This window comes from Equus caballus, chromosome 7 (genome assembly GCF_041296265.1).
Source record: "Equus caballus isolate H_3958 breed thoroughbred chromosome 7, TB-T2T, whole genome shotgun sequence".
In the NCBI taxonomy this organism is placed as follows: domain Eukaryota; kingdom Metazoa; phylum Chordata; class Mammalia; order Perissodactyla; family Equidae; genus Equus; species Equus caballus.
Genome location: NC_091690.1, coordinates 2,521,293 through 2,537,019, shown reverse-complemented (window position 1 = coordinate 2,537,019; position 15,727 = coordinate 2,521,293). Strand labels below are relative to the sequence as shown.

At 60.3% G+C, this 15,727-nt stretch overlaps 2 protein-coding genes across 20 annotated transcripts in view; one reads left to right on the top strand and one right to left on the bottom strand.

Annotated features, from left to right (window-relative positions):
* FZR1 (fizzy and cell division cycle 20 related 1) overlaps positions 1–2,821 on the bottom strand; it is a 22,343-nt gene extending 19,522 nt beyond the window's left edge. For 2 of the 7 annotated variants that reach the window (XM_023646397.2, XM_070272478.1), the window contains exon 1: positions 2,680–2,820. The gene's annotated coding sequence lies outside the window, so the exon portion shown is untranslated. Of the gene's footprint in view, positions 1–1,430; positions 2,196–2,679 lie in introns of those variants that run through there. The other 5 variants (XM_070272476.1, XM_070272477.1, XM_023646398.2 and 2 more) reach the window with 4 other exon arrangements.
* Positions 2,050–15,727, top strand: DOHH (deoxyhypusine hydroxylase). 13 transcript variants are annotated; one of them, XM_070272484.1, is made up of 7 exons: positions 7,512–8,250; positions 9,800–9,987; positions 11,085–11,406; positions 13,375–13,451; positions 14,700–14,940; positions 15,031–15,398; positions 15,469–15,727. In XM_070272484.1, exons 3-6 carry the CDS (start codon positions 11,133–11,135, stop codon positions 15,378–15,380), a joined length of 942 nt encoding a protein of 313 aa, XP_070128585.1. In that variant the 5' UTR covers positions 7,512–8,250; positions 9,800–9,987; positions 11,085–11,132; the 3' UTR covers positions 15,381–15,398; positions 15,469–15,727. The 13 variants fall into 13 exon arrangements, with proteins under 13 accessions (XP_023502186.2, XP_023502183.2, XP_023502187.2 ...); XM_070272485.1 differs by having other exon boundaries at positions 8,247–8,284; XM_070272487.1 differs by lacking the exon at positions 9,800–9,987 and having other exon boundaries at positions 7,446–7,636.

Here is a 15,727-nt window from a genome sequence, read left to right as displayed (position 1 = left end):
GTTCTCCAACTCCATGCACACGAGAGGAAACTGAGGCAGGAGAAAGGAGTCACTTGCCGAAGACACAAGGATGTGTGGCCATCAAGAACGCCACATGAGGGGCGCTTTGGTTGTGTCCCGAGTCCTGGTGTCAACAGGCATCTGTCCACAAGGTCGGGGCTGCGGGGCCACGGGGCTCGCCTGGCTCCAATCCCTGCCGCCCGCAGCCCACAGCCCACCGCAGGCATGGGGCCGGCCCTGCAGCACGCCCAGCCCAGGGAGGTCGAGTGAGGGGTGGGCAGGGTGTGACAGGGGGAGTGGACGAGTGGAAGGCCAGTGGGGCAGACACTGGACCCAGGGGAGCCGTCAGGACCCAAGCGGGGCAGCCAAGCACTCCTTCCCAGCTCCACAGGCCTGCGCCCCCAGGCTGGCCTTCAGCGCCCGCCCTTCTCCAGCTCCAGCCCCCCAGGGCACCGCGCAGGCTCTGGGGATGGAGCCCCTGCCCTCAGAGGGCTCACAGTCCATATTCCAGTCCAGGGTGCCCCCCAACATGCTGACATCAGGGCCGGGTCACTCTCTGGGGGGCCGTCCTGGGGGCTGTGGGGGGCTGAGCAGCATCCCTGGCCCCACCTGCCCAATGCCAGGAACTCCCCCAGTGTGACAGCCACAGTGTCCCCAGACATGGTCAGTGTCCCGAGTGGAGAACCTCACTCTAGAAGAAAGGAAGGACAAGGCTGCTGAGATTTGCTCGTCCCTCAGAGACCCAGCCCCTCGATCCTGACGCCAGCCAGGAGTCCCCGGGATGGGTCCTGCAGACAGGATGACTTTTGGGTCCTCGTCCTTCTCAGCGACATCACCACAGCCAAGCCCACTCTGGACGTCCCCAAACCCAGAAGTCCCAGGCAACAAACCCACCCGGCCAGAGGCCAGTCCACAGCGGGGGACCTGGCGCCATAAGCAGACCCACACCTGGAGCCTCCCTAGCCTTTTCTATCTGCTTCTAGGTCCCCCCCCACCCCCAAACAGTCACCACCCCCGGCCCGGGGACAGACTCTGAGATTCTCCCAGGAAACCACATGGGGGGAAGTCGGCTGCCACAGCCACCTGAGACCCTGCCCCAGCTATGCAAGGCCGAGAGCCCCAGCTTTTGGGGAGCAAGAGCCTGCATCCTTCAGAAAACCCTCCCCAAGCAACCCAACCTCGCCAGCTGTGCAAAGCGCAGCGCGATGGCCAGCCCACCTGCTTCCACCCCGGGTCAGGAGGGACGCGCCCAGCATCGCCCAGACGGCAGGGTCCTCCACGTCAAAGAAATTTGCCCGGTGAGCAGCCTAGGGTGCGTTCTGGGGGACAACGTGCACCACTCCGGGACTGTCCCCAGAGGATCTCATGGGCTCCCTGCGTCCCGAACCCACCCCACCTCCTTCCCTTCAAATTCCCGCCCCGTCTCTAACCCTGAGGATGGATCTGAGGGCGGCTGCACAGGCGCTGGTGGATGCCTTTTCTTTAGACAAACGGTCCTCATTCAAGTCCGGTAAGGAGTGGGCATGGAGGAGGGCAGGCAGCCTCCCCACGAGAGGCATGAGGTCATCGCTTGGGGACTGGGGAGCGGGGCGGGCTCGGGGAGGATCAGTTCCCAGCCCCAGGGGCACCCCGAACGAGGAGATGATTTGGGCGGGGGGAGAGAACAGAGAAGAACAAAACAGGTTTAGGCTGGACATCAGCACAGCGCTGGGTCCCAGGCCTCGGGGTGAGGGCAGGTCTACACCACGCAGGACCAACGGGGGAAGGGGGTCACAGTTCTCAGCAGGGGACAATGGCCCTGATGGGGGGGACCACCCCACACTTGGGGGGCCCCAGGCTCGGAGGCTGGTGCCTGCAGGAAGACACAGAATAGGCCCTGATCGGAGGGCGGCTGGGGAAGGACAAGCCGGCTCAGATTTTGGTGGGGTTGGCGCCCAAGCAGGCGACGGTGATTCTGGGAGGGTCAGGCTGGGGGCGGGGGGAGCAGAAGGCGGAGGGGCGGGAGCCAGGAGGGCATTTATGCATTCCACCCGCGTCGCCGAAGGGCTTCTGGTGCCAGGAGCGAGAGGGGCGCGGTGCATACAATGGGCGCCCGGACAGCCTGGATCCGCACCCCGGCCCTGGGGTCCCAGGGTCCGAAGGACTCAGATCGGACTTTATCGGGGCGATTCGAGCCTGGGTGAGTCGTGACAGCTATTGGGGGCCGTTTAAATCTGGGCCGGGCCAGCTAGCATGCTCCGAGCCTGCAGGGCCGGGTTTGACAGGCCAGAGCGCCGGCTCGGGCTGGGCCTGCTGTTCCGGAGGGTGGAGTGGGGGATCCCCGGTTTGGAGGGGGCAGAGCCCGGCCCCATGTTTATAAAGGGGCTGTGGACGCTGATGCGGGGGGAGGTGGCGGGCTGCGGGGGGCCCGGGGTCTGGGGGTCACGCAGGGCCGGATTGAGGGGTTCAGCCGGGAGGAGAGATGCTGAGCTCCCCCCGGGCCTCGCTGGGCTCGGGGGGCGGAGTTCAGGGGGTCCGCCCGGCTCCCGGAGGGCCCGGAGAGCGGGGAGTCGCAGCCCGAGGCGCCGGCTCGGTTTTGGGGGCCCCGGGGGAGGGTTCGCGCCGCCGCCAGGCCCGGCCCGGCTCGGGGGTCGCGGCTCGGGCGCGGGGGGGGCGGGTCCCCAGACCCCGCCGCCTCACCTGGCCCGCTCCCGTCGCCCGCTGGCTCCGCCGGCCCCGCCGCTCCCGGCGCCGCCCCGCGCCCGCCTCCGCCGTCCGCAGCTCCGCCCGGTCCGGCCGCGGCCGCCGCCGACGGGACCCCGGGCTCCGCGCTCCTTAATATGGCGGCGGTCGCTGCTCCGCGGCCTCCCGGCGCCCTCCTCCGCCGCGCGCGCTCCCGCGGCCGGCCACGCCCCCGCGCCGGCGCGCTGCGTGCCGCCGCCACGCCCCCGCGCGCCGGCGCACCACGCCCATCCCCGCTGACTGCGCCTGCGCGCGGCGAGCATCTCGGGAGGACGTGACGTCGCCCGCGATTCGAATCAATACAGGAAGCGCGGCGCCACGCGTTGCCAAGGGCAACCGCGGCCGGAACCGGACGGGCGGCCCCGCGGAGGAGGCTGCGTGGAGTCTGGGGAGATGGCTCTGCTCGGTTTAGGGCGTGGCTCTTTTCTTAGTAGGGGACAGTGACCGAAACGGGGGCCCGAGGGCGGACCCACGCCGCGACGAGGCGGTCACGCCGCGTGATGAGCGCGGATGGAACTCAGCGACAGGTGCACTGGCCGGACGTGCAAACCCCACTGCCGGCCTGAAGACATCCATTCATTCATCCCACATTGATGGCGCTCCTACTGAGGGCTCTTCCCGGCCCTGGAAGCAGGGAACAAAACAAACAGGCTTAAAAAAAATCCCTGCTCAAAAAATGGGCGAGGGATCCAAACACATTTCTCCAAAGAAAATAAATGAATGGCCAATAAGATCATGAAAAGATGCTCATCATCCTTAGTCATCAGGGAAATGCAAATCAAAACCACAGTGAGACAGCACTTCACGCCTACTAGGCTGGCTATCATACGACAAAACAAAAACAGGAAATAAGTGTTGACGAGGATGTGGAGTGGCTGGAACCCTCCCACGTTGCTGGTGGGAGGGTCAAAGGGGCACCCACTGTGGAGAACAGTCTGGCAGTTCCTCACAAAGTTAAATATAGAACTACCAGATGACCCAGCAATGCCACGATTTAAGTATCTACCCGAGAGAATTGAAGATGTGCCCACATAAAAATTTGTATATGAATTTCATGGCAGCGTTATTCATAATAGCCAAGAAGTGCCGACAACCCAAATGTTCATCAGTGGATGAATGGATGGACAAAATGTGGTCCATCCCCACGCTGGAATATTATTCAGCCATGAAAAGGAGCGAAGCCCTGACACAGCTGCAATGCGGAGGGACCTTGAACACATGACGCTCAGTGAGAGAAGCCAGACACAAAAGGCCACCTGGTGTGTGATTCCATTGATATGGCATGTCCAGAACGGGCACATCTATAGGAACAGAAAGTGAATTAGTGTTTGCCAGGGGTTGGAGGGAAGAAAGGAGTGGGGAGTGACAGCCAGGAACTTTCCCACTGGGGTGATGGAATGTTCTAGAATTGATGTGATGATCGTTGCACAACTGAATACACTAAAAATCACTGAATTGTACACTTTAAATGAGTGAATTGTATAGTATGTGAATTATACCTCAATAAACGTCTTATAAAAAAATTTCTGTCTGCCTGGAGCTGAATTATAGGGAAGAACGAAAAAAGGAAAAAGGGAGTGAGGGGTTACAGTGTCAACTATGGTGATCAGAGAAGGTCCCACTGCAAAGATGACATTTGGGCAAAGCTTTGAAAGGAAAGAGACTTCATGGTACACGACTTCTGTTTCTTCATTTGGTGTGAAATTATATATATTATATAATGCACATTTATCTGATTTCAGCGAACTCCGCAACCACCGTAGGATCTAGAACAGAGCCATCAGCACAACCATAACGAGAGCCACACAAGGAATTTAAATTTTTCCAGTAGCTACATTGAAAAATACACAGAAGCCAGTGTCATTAATTTTAATGATATATTTTATTAACTTGATACATCAAAAATATTTACATTTCAACATGTCAACAAAATCAACAAATATCAACGAGGCATTTTATGTTACTTTTTTCACACTAAGTTTTAAAATCCGGTGCATGTTGTACATGGACAGCCTATCTCAATTTGGGTGCCAATTTTCTTTTTCTTTTTCTTTTTTTTTTCCTGAGGAAGATTAGCCCTGAGCTAACATGTGCTGCCAATCCTCCTCTTTTTGCTGAGGAAGACTGGCCCTGAGCTCACATTGGTGCCCATCCTCCTCTACTTTCTATGTGGGACGCCTACCACAGCATGGCGTGCCAAGCGGTGCCATGTCTGCACCCGGGATCCGAACCGGCGAACCCCAGGCCACCGAAGTGGAACGTGCGCACTTAACCCCTGCGCCACTGGGCCAGCCCCTGGGTGCCAGTTTTCATTAGTAATATTTGATCTGTGTGTTTTATAAAATTTACAGTGGAAAAAGCAGATTCACATGCCCCAGGTGTTCCAAGCATGCTTAAAAGTGTTCCAGTAACTGAATTGAGTATCAGATTTCTCTGTTTCTATTTAAATTACTTAAAATTTTAAAAATTTAAAAATCAGTTCTGTAGTGGCACTGGCCACATTTCAAGTGCTCCACAGCCCCGTCTTGCTAGTAGCTACCACATTGGATGGTGCAGATACAGAATATGTCCATCGTAGAAAATTCTACTGCACAAAGAATGTCCAGAGCAGTGCCGGGCACAGGGTGGAGGTCAATAAACTTCGAATGAAGAAACTTCTTGAATATCTGCCTCTGCAAACTAGGTCTGATTTCTTTCTCTCCTCAGGCCCAGTAGCAGATTCAGTAAATGTGTGTAATATTTACAGCTCCTCGCTCCAAACCAAGATGATCAACATTCCAGCTAAAATGTGACAAGTAGAATGAAACAATTCAGCTGCACTAGATGTTTTCAAAAAATTCTGATGGTGATGAAAAAAATGTCTAAATCCATAATAGTGCCTACTTTCATTTCAGACCGGACTTAGCACTCAGGGAGAAAAGAAAGTGAGCAAATTGGAATTCCACCTGTGCCATCTGACTTGGTTGTTTTATTTTACTCTTTTTGGAGGAAGATTAGCCCTGAGCTAACATCTGGCACCAATCCTTCTCTTTTTGCTGAGGAAGACTGGCCCTGAGCTCACATCCGTGCCCATCCTCCTCTACTTTATATGTGGGACGCCTGCCACAGCACGGAGTGCCAAGCGGTGCCATGTCCGCACCCGGGATCCGAACCGGCGAACCCCGGGCCGCCAAAGGTGAACGAGCAAACTTAACCACTGCGCCACCAGGCTGGCCCCTTGGTTGTTTTATTTTAAATAAAGACAGTATCCAACAGGGCTGGGATTAGGGTGAGCCAGGTATTTGAGTTGTGCAAGGGCAAAGTTGAATCTTGTCTTTCTTTACAAGTTTGGATTTTTTTTGCATTAATTTTGATTTTTTAAAATATTGCATTAATAAGGGAGGGACGTGTTATAAAAAGGCAACATGGGAGATCACTGTGCATTAGTTTCTGGTGGCTGCTGTAACAAATGACCATAAATTTAGTGGCTAAAAACAACAGAAATTAATTATTTTACCATTCTGGAGGGCAGGAGTCTGAAATGGGTCTCTCGGGGCTAAACCCAGGTGAGGGCAGGGCGGGTCCCCCAGGAGGCCCCAGGGGAGGAGCGCGTCCCGCCTCCTCCAGCTTCCAGAGGCGCCGCGTCCTGGGCTCGGGGCCCCTTCCTCCGTCCGCACTGCCAGCAGCACAGCGTCTCCATCTCAGCCTCTGACCCTCCCGCCTCCCTCTGATCAGGACCCTGGGGTGACCCTGAGCCCCGGGAATCCAGGGTGGTCCCTCATCTCAAGATTTGTAACTTAATCCATCTGCAAAATTCCTTTACTACCACTTAAAACAACATATTCACAGGTACTCAAGATTATCTTTGCGGGGGTCATTATTCAGCCTGGCACATTTGGGATGCTGGCACTGTTTTGTATCATCGTTGTGGTAGGACACACAAAAGTACACAGTCATACAATTGCATAGAACATAATCCACACAAACACGTAAATGAGGACAGTACAAGTAAAACTGAGCAATCTGTATCAGGTTGGTATGTATTCTATCAATGTCAACATCCCGGTCATGATATTATACTAGCGGTTTGCGTGTATTTTGCACAAAGTTACCTTTGGGGGAAACTGGGAGAAGGGAAGGGTACCTTGCGTCCTCTGTATTATTTCTTACAATTATTTCTCTACAATGATCTCAAGAGAAATGTCAATTCAAAAAAAATTGCATTTAAATAGTATGGACCTTATTTACTGAGTTTTGGGGCACCTCCTTCAATTTTGTGCTCATCCCCGGCACGGCTGAGCAAATTGGTTCCACTTGCGGAAAGCATCATGCAATTCCTATTTAATTCGCCATCTTTTAGCAGCGGCTCACGTTTTGACAAACTAGAAGTCCAGAGGGGTGACAGAGCCCTGTATACAGGCAATAAATTATTCCTGGGCTCTGCCTGGGGGGCTGAGAGCGTTCTGCAGGAGCCCAGAGGATGTCTCTTGCTCAGCCTGGGTTGGCGCAGGCGCCAGGCTGGACGCCCAAGCTGAGATGGGAAATCTAACGAAGCGTGCTGGGCTCAATCGTGTTCCCCCCAAAAGACACGTTCAAGCCCTAACCCCCAGTACCTGTGAATGGGACCCTATTTGGAAATAGGGTCTTTGCAGATGGAATCAAGTTAAGATGAGGTCATACTAGAGTGGGGTGGGCCCCAAATCCAGTGACTGGTGCTTATAAGAAGAAGGTTTAGTCACAGACACAGGAAGATGAGGGAAGAGACTGGAGTGACGTGTCTCCAAGCCAAGGAGCGCCGAGGATTGCTGGCCACCACCAGCTGCTGGAAGAGGCAGGAAGATCCCGCCCCTAGAGCCTCCGGAAGGAGCGCGGCCCCACTGACACCTTGAGTTTGATCTTAGGGGTTCCACGGCCAAGCGTCGAGGAGCCACAGAAGGTGCGAGCAGGTGCAGACGTCTCTCCTGCTATCAGTTTCTCAACAGGTCTGCAGGTTCAAGATTCCAAATTCTCTGCGTACACAGCCTCGCTTTGGGCTTGGGTGTGGCTTCCATATCTGCTTCCTGCAGCCCTGGGCCTATCTCCTTCCCCCAGAGCATCCTCGGGGCCGATCACACCCGGCACGGGGCCCTGTGGCTTCCCAGATTGAACACAGCCCCGGGCCCACGGGGAAACCCTCTGTAACCGTCAGCCGGACGACAGAACCTGGGCCCCCTCCAGCTCAGGGCGGGATCGGCACAAACCATTTCCACTGGTCCTGGGGGGGAGGCCGGAGAGACTCTGTTCCGGGGAAAGGATGGAAGTTGTCCTTCCCCTTCCCTGAGGGATGTCCTTAGACTCTGCCTGCTGTGTGAGTGTGAGCGCTGGCACCGGAGCCCACTCGCGCTTCCGGGTCTCCCCGCGCCGCGGCGACTTTGACTGGACTCCTCCCCCCCGCGGCGCTGCGTTGGTTCCGTCCGGCCAGGTCACGTGGGCGCCAAGATGGCGGCTCCCAGAGCGCGCCGCGAGCGTCGCGGTCTGTGAAGCTGCAGCGGCGGCGGCGGCGGGAGCACGGTGCGGAGCTGGGCCTGGCGGGCGGGCGAGGGGGGTACGGCTCGCTGTGGGCGCCAGAATCTGGGATTCGTTGGCTGTGGGGGTTGAGGGGCCTCCTCCTGAGCGATTCCGGGTCCCGGCGGGCTCTTTCCCCGGGTTCTGGGGACCGTGGCTCCGGGGATCGCTGGGCAGCCAGCGCGTGGTGGTGGGGGCGGGGGGTGTCCCATATCGGGCGAGCCCTTTTCCGGGGTCCTGGGAGCACCAACCCATGAGGGACCCCGTACTCGGGGCTCGGCGTGGACAGATCTTGAGGCATCCGGTTCCTGGGCGGAGGCGGGGGGGTCTCTTCCATGGAGACCGATCCCGGGTGGGGCGACCCCTCTCCGGGGGGAGTCTAGCTGCGGGGATCTTGGTGCTGGGGGGTCGTGGTGTAGAGAAGTCTGGGGGGGTGAGAGGGGTTCCGAGGACCCGGCCGCCTCCTCCATCCCTTACTCCCTCACCGTGTCCGTCTCTGAGAGACCTTCGTGGGGGGCGGGGGGCGGCTGCCCAGGTTCTGCCTTGATTTTGGGGGCCGATCCCCTCAACCCCACGTCCACCGGGTGCCCCTTCCCACTGACAGACAGGCCTGAGGTGTGAGTGGCAGGCTTCCGGGTGGCTGGGTGTCCCCTGCCTTGTCGGGCTCCCCCAGGAAAGATTTCATGCCGGCTCTGGTTTTCTTTGTGTGCACACAGATCTGCGTGTATATATTATATATATATGTGTGTTTTAAACCCTGTCTTCATGGAGGTTGCTTTCTAGGAAGAAACAGATCCGTAAAATACATAGGACGTCAGGGGACGGTAGACGGATGTGATGGGGGAGGAAGGGTTTGCACCCTTCCACCGGGGGGTCGGGGAAGGCCTCTCCCGAAGGTCATGTCTGAGCCGAGCCTCGAAGGGACCCTGACTTCCATCGATGAGCTGTTCACGGGTTTATTCCAGCCGAAGAAACCAGACTCAGAGATGTCTGCCCCACTTCAGCTCCAGCCACAATCTCTCTTCTTGGCTCCTCTCTTGTCGCTGGAGCCGCCTTCTTGGCCAGATTCCCCTTCTTTCCCAGGAGTTTAAGGTCTCCCGGGGTGAGGAGGTGACGAGGGGCCTTTCCCAGGTGTCCTGAGGGCCGGCCCCCCCTGCAGCCCGGGAGTCAGGAGTGCTGGCTCCTCTCTGTCCTCGACTTGCTGGGTGACCCCAGGCACGTCGCTGCTCGTCTGGGTGGAACAAAGAGTCGGGTTCCTCGGGCCCTAAGGCCTTGCCGGCTCGCTCCCTCCCGGCTTCGGTGGTCCCTGGTGGCCCCTCTTTTGAGGGGCGACCGCCCCTAAGGGTCGTCTGTGCTCAGGTGGCTGCGGTCGCCCCTGCTGACGCCGCTGGGTCAGAGGGCTGCCGACGTGCCACAGCCTGCCGTCGTGTTCATGAAGCGTCTGCCGGGTCCTCATTGGTCTAGAGGACAGAGAGGGGACCCTCCTCCCAGGCTGGGTGTGGTGTCCCATAAACGGTCCTGTAAAATGGTGACGGTCCTAGTGCCTCTCTCGTAGGCTTGTGGTGAGTTCACGAATGAAGAGAGCTTCCAGATGCCAGGCACGTAGCTCCTGCAGTGTCAACGTCAGCTGCTGTTACTGTTACGGTTATTGTTTTTCCTGAGGACCTACTGTGTGCTGGGAGGACAGCGGTGACTCTCAGAGTCTCGGTCCCTGCCTTCAGAGTTCTCATATTCTGGTGAAGGGTAAGGCCGACCATCACCAGCTAAACCGAAAAATATCCAGTACGCTATCTGGTGGTGGCCAGTACTTTGAAGAGAGACAAAGCAGAACAAAGGAAAAGGGATGGGAGCGTAGTGTCAAAGACTGTGATCAGGGAAGGCTCCCCTGAGGAGGTGACATTGGGAACCAAGGAAGTGAGAGAGTGAGCATGGGGGCATTTGGGGAAGAGTGTTTCTGAGGGCGGGAACAGCCCGTGCAAAGGCCCTGGGGCAGGACCAGGCCTGGCATGTTGGAGGAACAGCGAGGAGGCTGTGTGGCTGGAGCAGAGGGAGGAGGGGAGGGTAGAGAGGGGACGGGGCAGGTAATGGGGGGCCTTGGGGACTGTCAAGGAGTTTGGAGTAATGTGGCGCCATAGGAGGGTCTTGTGAGGGAGTCACGTGGTCCTGTTTCTATATGGAAAGGATTCGTCTATCCGTTACCTGTGCCAAGTGACCAGTTACCCCCTGTTTAGCAGCTATACCAACAGGAAATACTACCGCCCCAGTTTCTGTGGCCAGGGATCCGGGCCTGGCCTAGCTGGGTGGCCCCGGCTCTGATCTCTCGGGGGGTTGCCGTCAGGACAGTGGCCAGGGCTGCGTCCTCTGGAGGCGGGACCGGGGTGGAGGAGCCGCTCCCACCCTTCGCGCTCTCCCGGCTGTTGGCGGGAGGCCTCAGCTCCTCATCATATGGCTGCCCCACAGCCGGTGATCCCAGAGCAGGGGACAGAGCCACAGGGCCTGTCACGACCTCCCCTCCAAAGTCATTTCTGCCACATCCCATTGTTCGCACAGGCTCCGTGTGAGAGGGCCCCCCAGGTCAGGAACAGCAGGAGGTGGGGGGCATTGGGGTCATCGAGGGGACCAGCCGCCACAGTCCCTCGCTGTGGTGTGGAGGGCAGACGAGCAGAGGTCATTGCTGATGTATAAGAGAGGCCCAGAGAGGGAAGGCCACACAGCAAGCAGGTGAGGCCAGAGCTTGGCTTTCCACCCAGAAAACCACCCCGCCCAGGTCCGAACGTCAACCAACAACCCCGTGAGCGGGCGAAGGACGTCCCTGACCTGCCGCCCGGTTTCCGCCATAGGTTCTCGTGCCCGGGCGGGCCCACGGCAGGCGGAGCGGGGCGGGCGCCATGGTGACCGAGCAGGAGGTGGAAGCCATCGGGCGCTCGCTGGTGGACCCACAGCAGCCCCTACAGGCCCGCTTCCGGGCGCTCTTCACGCTGCGCGGCCTCGGCGGCCCCGCGGCCATCGCCTGGATCAGCCGGGCCTTCGATGACGACTCCGCGCTGCTCAAACACGAGCTGGCCTACTGCCTGGGCCAGCTGCAGGACCCGCGGGCCGTGCCCGTGCTGGTGGACGTGCTGCGGGACACCCGCCAGGAGCCCATGGTGCGCCACGAGGCGGGTGAGTGGTCCCCCCCCCCCCCGGCCGTCTGTCCCCTTCAGCCTCCCGCGTCCATGTCCGCCTGCATGATCTCTGCCAGGACACTTCTCCATACGGGGCAGGCCAGTCTCTGTCACCACAGCTCCCCTCTGCCTTTGTGGCATAAAAGCCGCCGTCAACACACCGGCATGGCACAGGTCAGAACCCCTTTGTGGACCCTGAGAGTTAAATTTCACGTGTCATAAAATATTAGCCCTTTGATTTTTTTTTTTCTTCTTGCTGAGGGAGATTGGCCCTGAGCTGACATTGGTGCCCATCTTGCCCTATTTGGTATGTGGGACGCCGCCACCACGTGGCTTGCTAAGCAGTACTAGGTCCGCTCCCAGGATCCGAACCTATGAGCCCTGGGCTGCCTAAGCGGAGTGCACGGACTTAACCACTATGCCACCGGGCCGGCCTCCTGCCTTTGATTTTAAAAATGTCAAAAACCATTCCTCGCTCCTATGAAGACAGGTGGTGGCCACAGACGGCCAGCCCCTGATGTCTGTTTCGTTCATTCGTTTCTTTCATCGGACAGACATCTACTGGGCGCCTGCTGTGTACCAGGCCCTGTTCTTGTGAGGGACACAGACAGGAAACAAAGGAGCAGCGCCCCTGGCGGGCCTGGGCCACCGAGGCCGCGTGTCTGTGCCCGGCGAGCTCGCTGCCAGGTCGTCAGCCGGGCCTGGGTTTCCATTCGATGGTTTCCGGGCATTTTGAACCTTCCCCGAGCCAGTCTCTCTGCTGAGGCTGGCCCCCAGCCCCGGCCGCCCCGGGGAACTCTCTAGATTCCCGTGACTGTTTTTGCTGGAGCCGCTTTACAAGCACGCCCCACCCCAAACCTCGCCCTTCCCAGAGGCTCTGTTATTTTCAGTGTGATTTTGCAGAGCGCCCAGTCGTGTTAGGGTGGAAAAATTTCTGTAAGTGCTAAGGAGAACAGTAAAGCCGAGAACAGGCGAGGGCGCTGGAGGTGTCACCATTTGTAATCGGTGACCAGAGACCTGAGTGCAGTAAGGGAGTTATCTGGGTAGATATCTGGGGAAAGGTGTTCCAGGCAGAGGGCACAGCCTGTGCAAAGGCCCTGGGGCAGGCCCGAGGCTGGCATGTGGGAGGAACAGCAAGGAGGCCTGTGAGGCTGGAGCAGAGGGAGGAGGGAGGGCGGGGAGGGGGCGGGGCAGGTCATCCGGGGCCTGGGACGCCACGGGGAGGACTCGAGCTTCCCCCCTGAGGGAGGGGGAGCCTGGAGGGCTTCAGGCAGAGGAGGGAGGGACCAACTCAGATTCAGGTCCAGGAGGATGTTCTGGATTGTGGGCAAGAGCATCCTCCACCGGTTTGTAGAGCGCAAGAAGGGAGTGACTGAAGGAGGCCTCGGGTCTCCACCGTGCTCAGCACCCGTCTGTGGCCCTGGGAAAACAGTCACACTCCTCCTTGTGGCCCACAAGGCCCTGCCCCGTCCCACACCTGCTGCCCAGTTTCTGCACACCTGCCCCTGCCTGCCGGCGACCTGTACTCCACCTGCCCGCCCCAGGGCCTTGGCACGTGCCATCCCCTCTCACCCAGAGGCCTTGCCGTCAAGCCCTGCCATGGTCAGCTGAGCCTCCTCCTCCGGGGGGCTCTCCCTGATGGGCTCCACTCCTCTGAATGTTCTTGGAGCCCTTTGTCACCTGTGACCCCAAGTCGTCATGACACGCTTGTCTGCGTCTCCCCATCGAGGCCGTGAGCTCTGGTGTGGGCCGGGTCGCGTCCCAGCCCAGTTCCAGTCAAGTCCAGCTTCTGGGGAAGGGCCAGCTCGTGGGCTGTGCCGCTCCTGCTGCCACCGGCCAGGTGGGGGTGGGACCGCACAGCAGGGCAGAGCTGTGGGGAGGGCAGCCCGAGGGGCCGTGTCACTGGCTGGCGGGGCCCCAGGACATTTCCCTGGCCGGCCAACAGCGCTCTGCCCTGTCTTCTCAGGGGAGGCCCTGGGGGCCATCGGGAGCCCCGAAGTGCTGGAGGTCCTGAAGGAGTTCGAGGCCGACCCCGTCGTCGAGGTAACGCCCCACCGGCCCTCTCCCCGCCCATCCCGGGTCCCAGGACCAGCCCTCCCCCCTGGGTCTGGTTGCCAGGGCGACCGCGGGGCCAGGGATGCGGGACAAGAGGCAGCCGCCAGGGGGGCCGTTGCCCCACGGGGCAGAGCAGGGCTCCGGATGCCGGGGACCAGCCCGCGCCACCCGGCCCTGAGCCGCGTGGAGCCCACCTCGCCGCTGTCCCGCGTCTCCCATGTCCAGTCCCTCCGCCAGGGTCCCCCCCACCCGCCTCCGGCCCACCCACCTCTTCCAGACCCTCCCTGCCACCTTTCCTTCTTTTTCCTTTAATAACAGGTTTATTGAGATAAGTTACACAGCCTAAAATTCACTCTTTGCACGTGTACATTGGGTGGCAGGGCATACCCAGAGCTATGCAGTCATCACCTCTGTCTGGTTCCAGAACATTCCATCCCCCAAAAGGAAACCCCATCCCATCAGCAGTCACCCCCCCACCCCCCCAGCCCCTCCACCAACGAACCCGCTGTCTGTCTGTGGATCTGGACGTTTCATGTCCATGGGGTCACATGCCGTGTGTCCTGTGTCTGCTCCTCTCCCTGAGCGTCGTGTGTGCAGGTCCGTCCACATGCGGCTGTGTCAGGGCCTCGCTCCTCTTCACGGCTACGTAATGTTCCATTCTAAGCATCGATACCACATTGCATTTGTCCATCATCAGCTGATGGCATTTGGGCTGTTCCACCTTTCGGCTGCTCTGCACATGCGTGCCACCTGCCATATCTACTTCCCACGGCCCGCCCCCCGTCTCCCCTCTGGCAGCCAGGGATGTATGGCACTCTGAAGTCTCTTGACGTGTTCTATGGCTCCAGCACTCCTGGTTTATCATCATCGTTAGGACAGCGTCCCACGTCCTCGCTGGGGCCCGCAGGCCCTGAACAGTGGCCCGACCACGTCACCTCGCCTCTGTTGCTCGTTCCCCCTCAGTTGGCTTGCTCTTCCCAGACGTGTGCGGCACGGTCCTGCCTCAGGGCCTTTGCACGGCTGTTTCCACCTGACTCCCTCTCCCCCTTGGTTCTGATGTCACCTCCACATTGAGCCCCTCCTGGCCTTGTGTCCCCCTGGTCACCCCCTAATCCCGTAAGCCCCCACTAAGCATGGAGCCCTGGAGGGTGGGGAGGGGGCTGTCATGCCCACCGCGGGGGGGGGGGGGCCCTTGGCCTGCCCGGTCCTGACAGCTGCCGTGTGGACCACCTGCAGGTGGCGGAGACGTGCCAGCTGGCCGTGCGGCGGCTGGAGTGGCTGCAGCAGCGCGGTGGCGCGCCGGCGCCCGAGGGGCCCTACCTCTCGGTGGACCCGGCGCCCCCGGCCGAGGAGCGCGACGTGGGGCGTCTGCGGGCGGCGCTGCTGGACGAGGCGCGGCCGCTCTTCGACCGCTACCGGGCCATGTTCGCCCTGCGCGACACCGGCGGCGAGGAGGCCGCCCTGGCGCTGGCCGAGGGTGAGCGCTGACCCCGGGGCCCGGGCGGGGCGTCCTGCAGATGGGGAGCCCCGTCTCCAGCCCTTCCTGACCCCCCTCCCACCCCCGCAGGCCTGCGCTGCGGCAGCGCCCTGTTCCGCCACGAGGTCGGCTACGTGCTGGGCCAGCTGCAGCACGAGGCGGCGGTGCCCGCGCTGGTGGCCGCCCTGGCGCGGCGCGCCGAGAGCCCGATGGTGCGGCACGAGTGCGCCGAGGCGCTGGGGGCCATCGCCAGGCCCGCCTGCCTGGCCGCGCTGCGCGCGCACGCCGGCGACCCCGAGCGCGTGGTGCGCGAGAGCTGCGCGGTGGCCCTGGACCTGTACGCGCACGAGAGCGGCGCGGCCTTCCAGTACGCGGACGGCCTGGAGCGCCTGCGCGCGCCGCCGCCCGACCCCGACCCCGGCCCCGACCCCCGCGTCTAGACCGCCTGCCCCCGGGGGGCATCCGCTGGCCCAGACCCGGCTGCTTTGGCCTGTTGAGTGCCCAGCGATCGCAAGCTCCCGGGGCCAGGCTGAGGTCTCTGCGGTGCTCCCGGGGGGCGGGGTGTCGGCTGGGTGGGCATCTGGGGGGCGGGGCTGGGCTCCGAGGTGGGGGTTCCGCGGCCCAGCCCCTCTAGGAATGAGAGGCGTTGCTGAAACCCGTCCCCCCGCCTCCCCCGGGCCTGCGGAGGGGCTGTGGGCGTCCGGGGGTTGTGCTGCGGCGGGGAGGGCCAGGCAGACCCCAGGACACTTGCCCGGATCGACCATTAAATTATTTCTGCCAAGCGTGA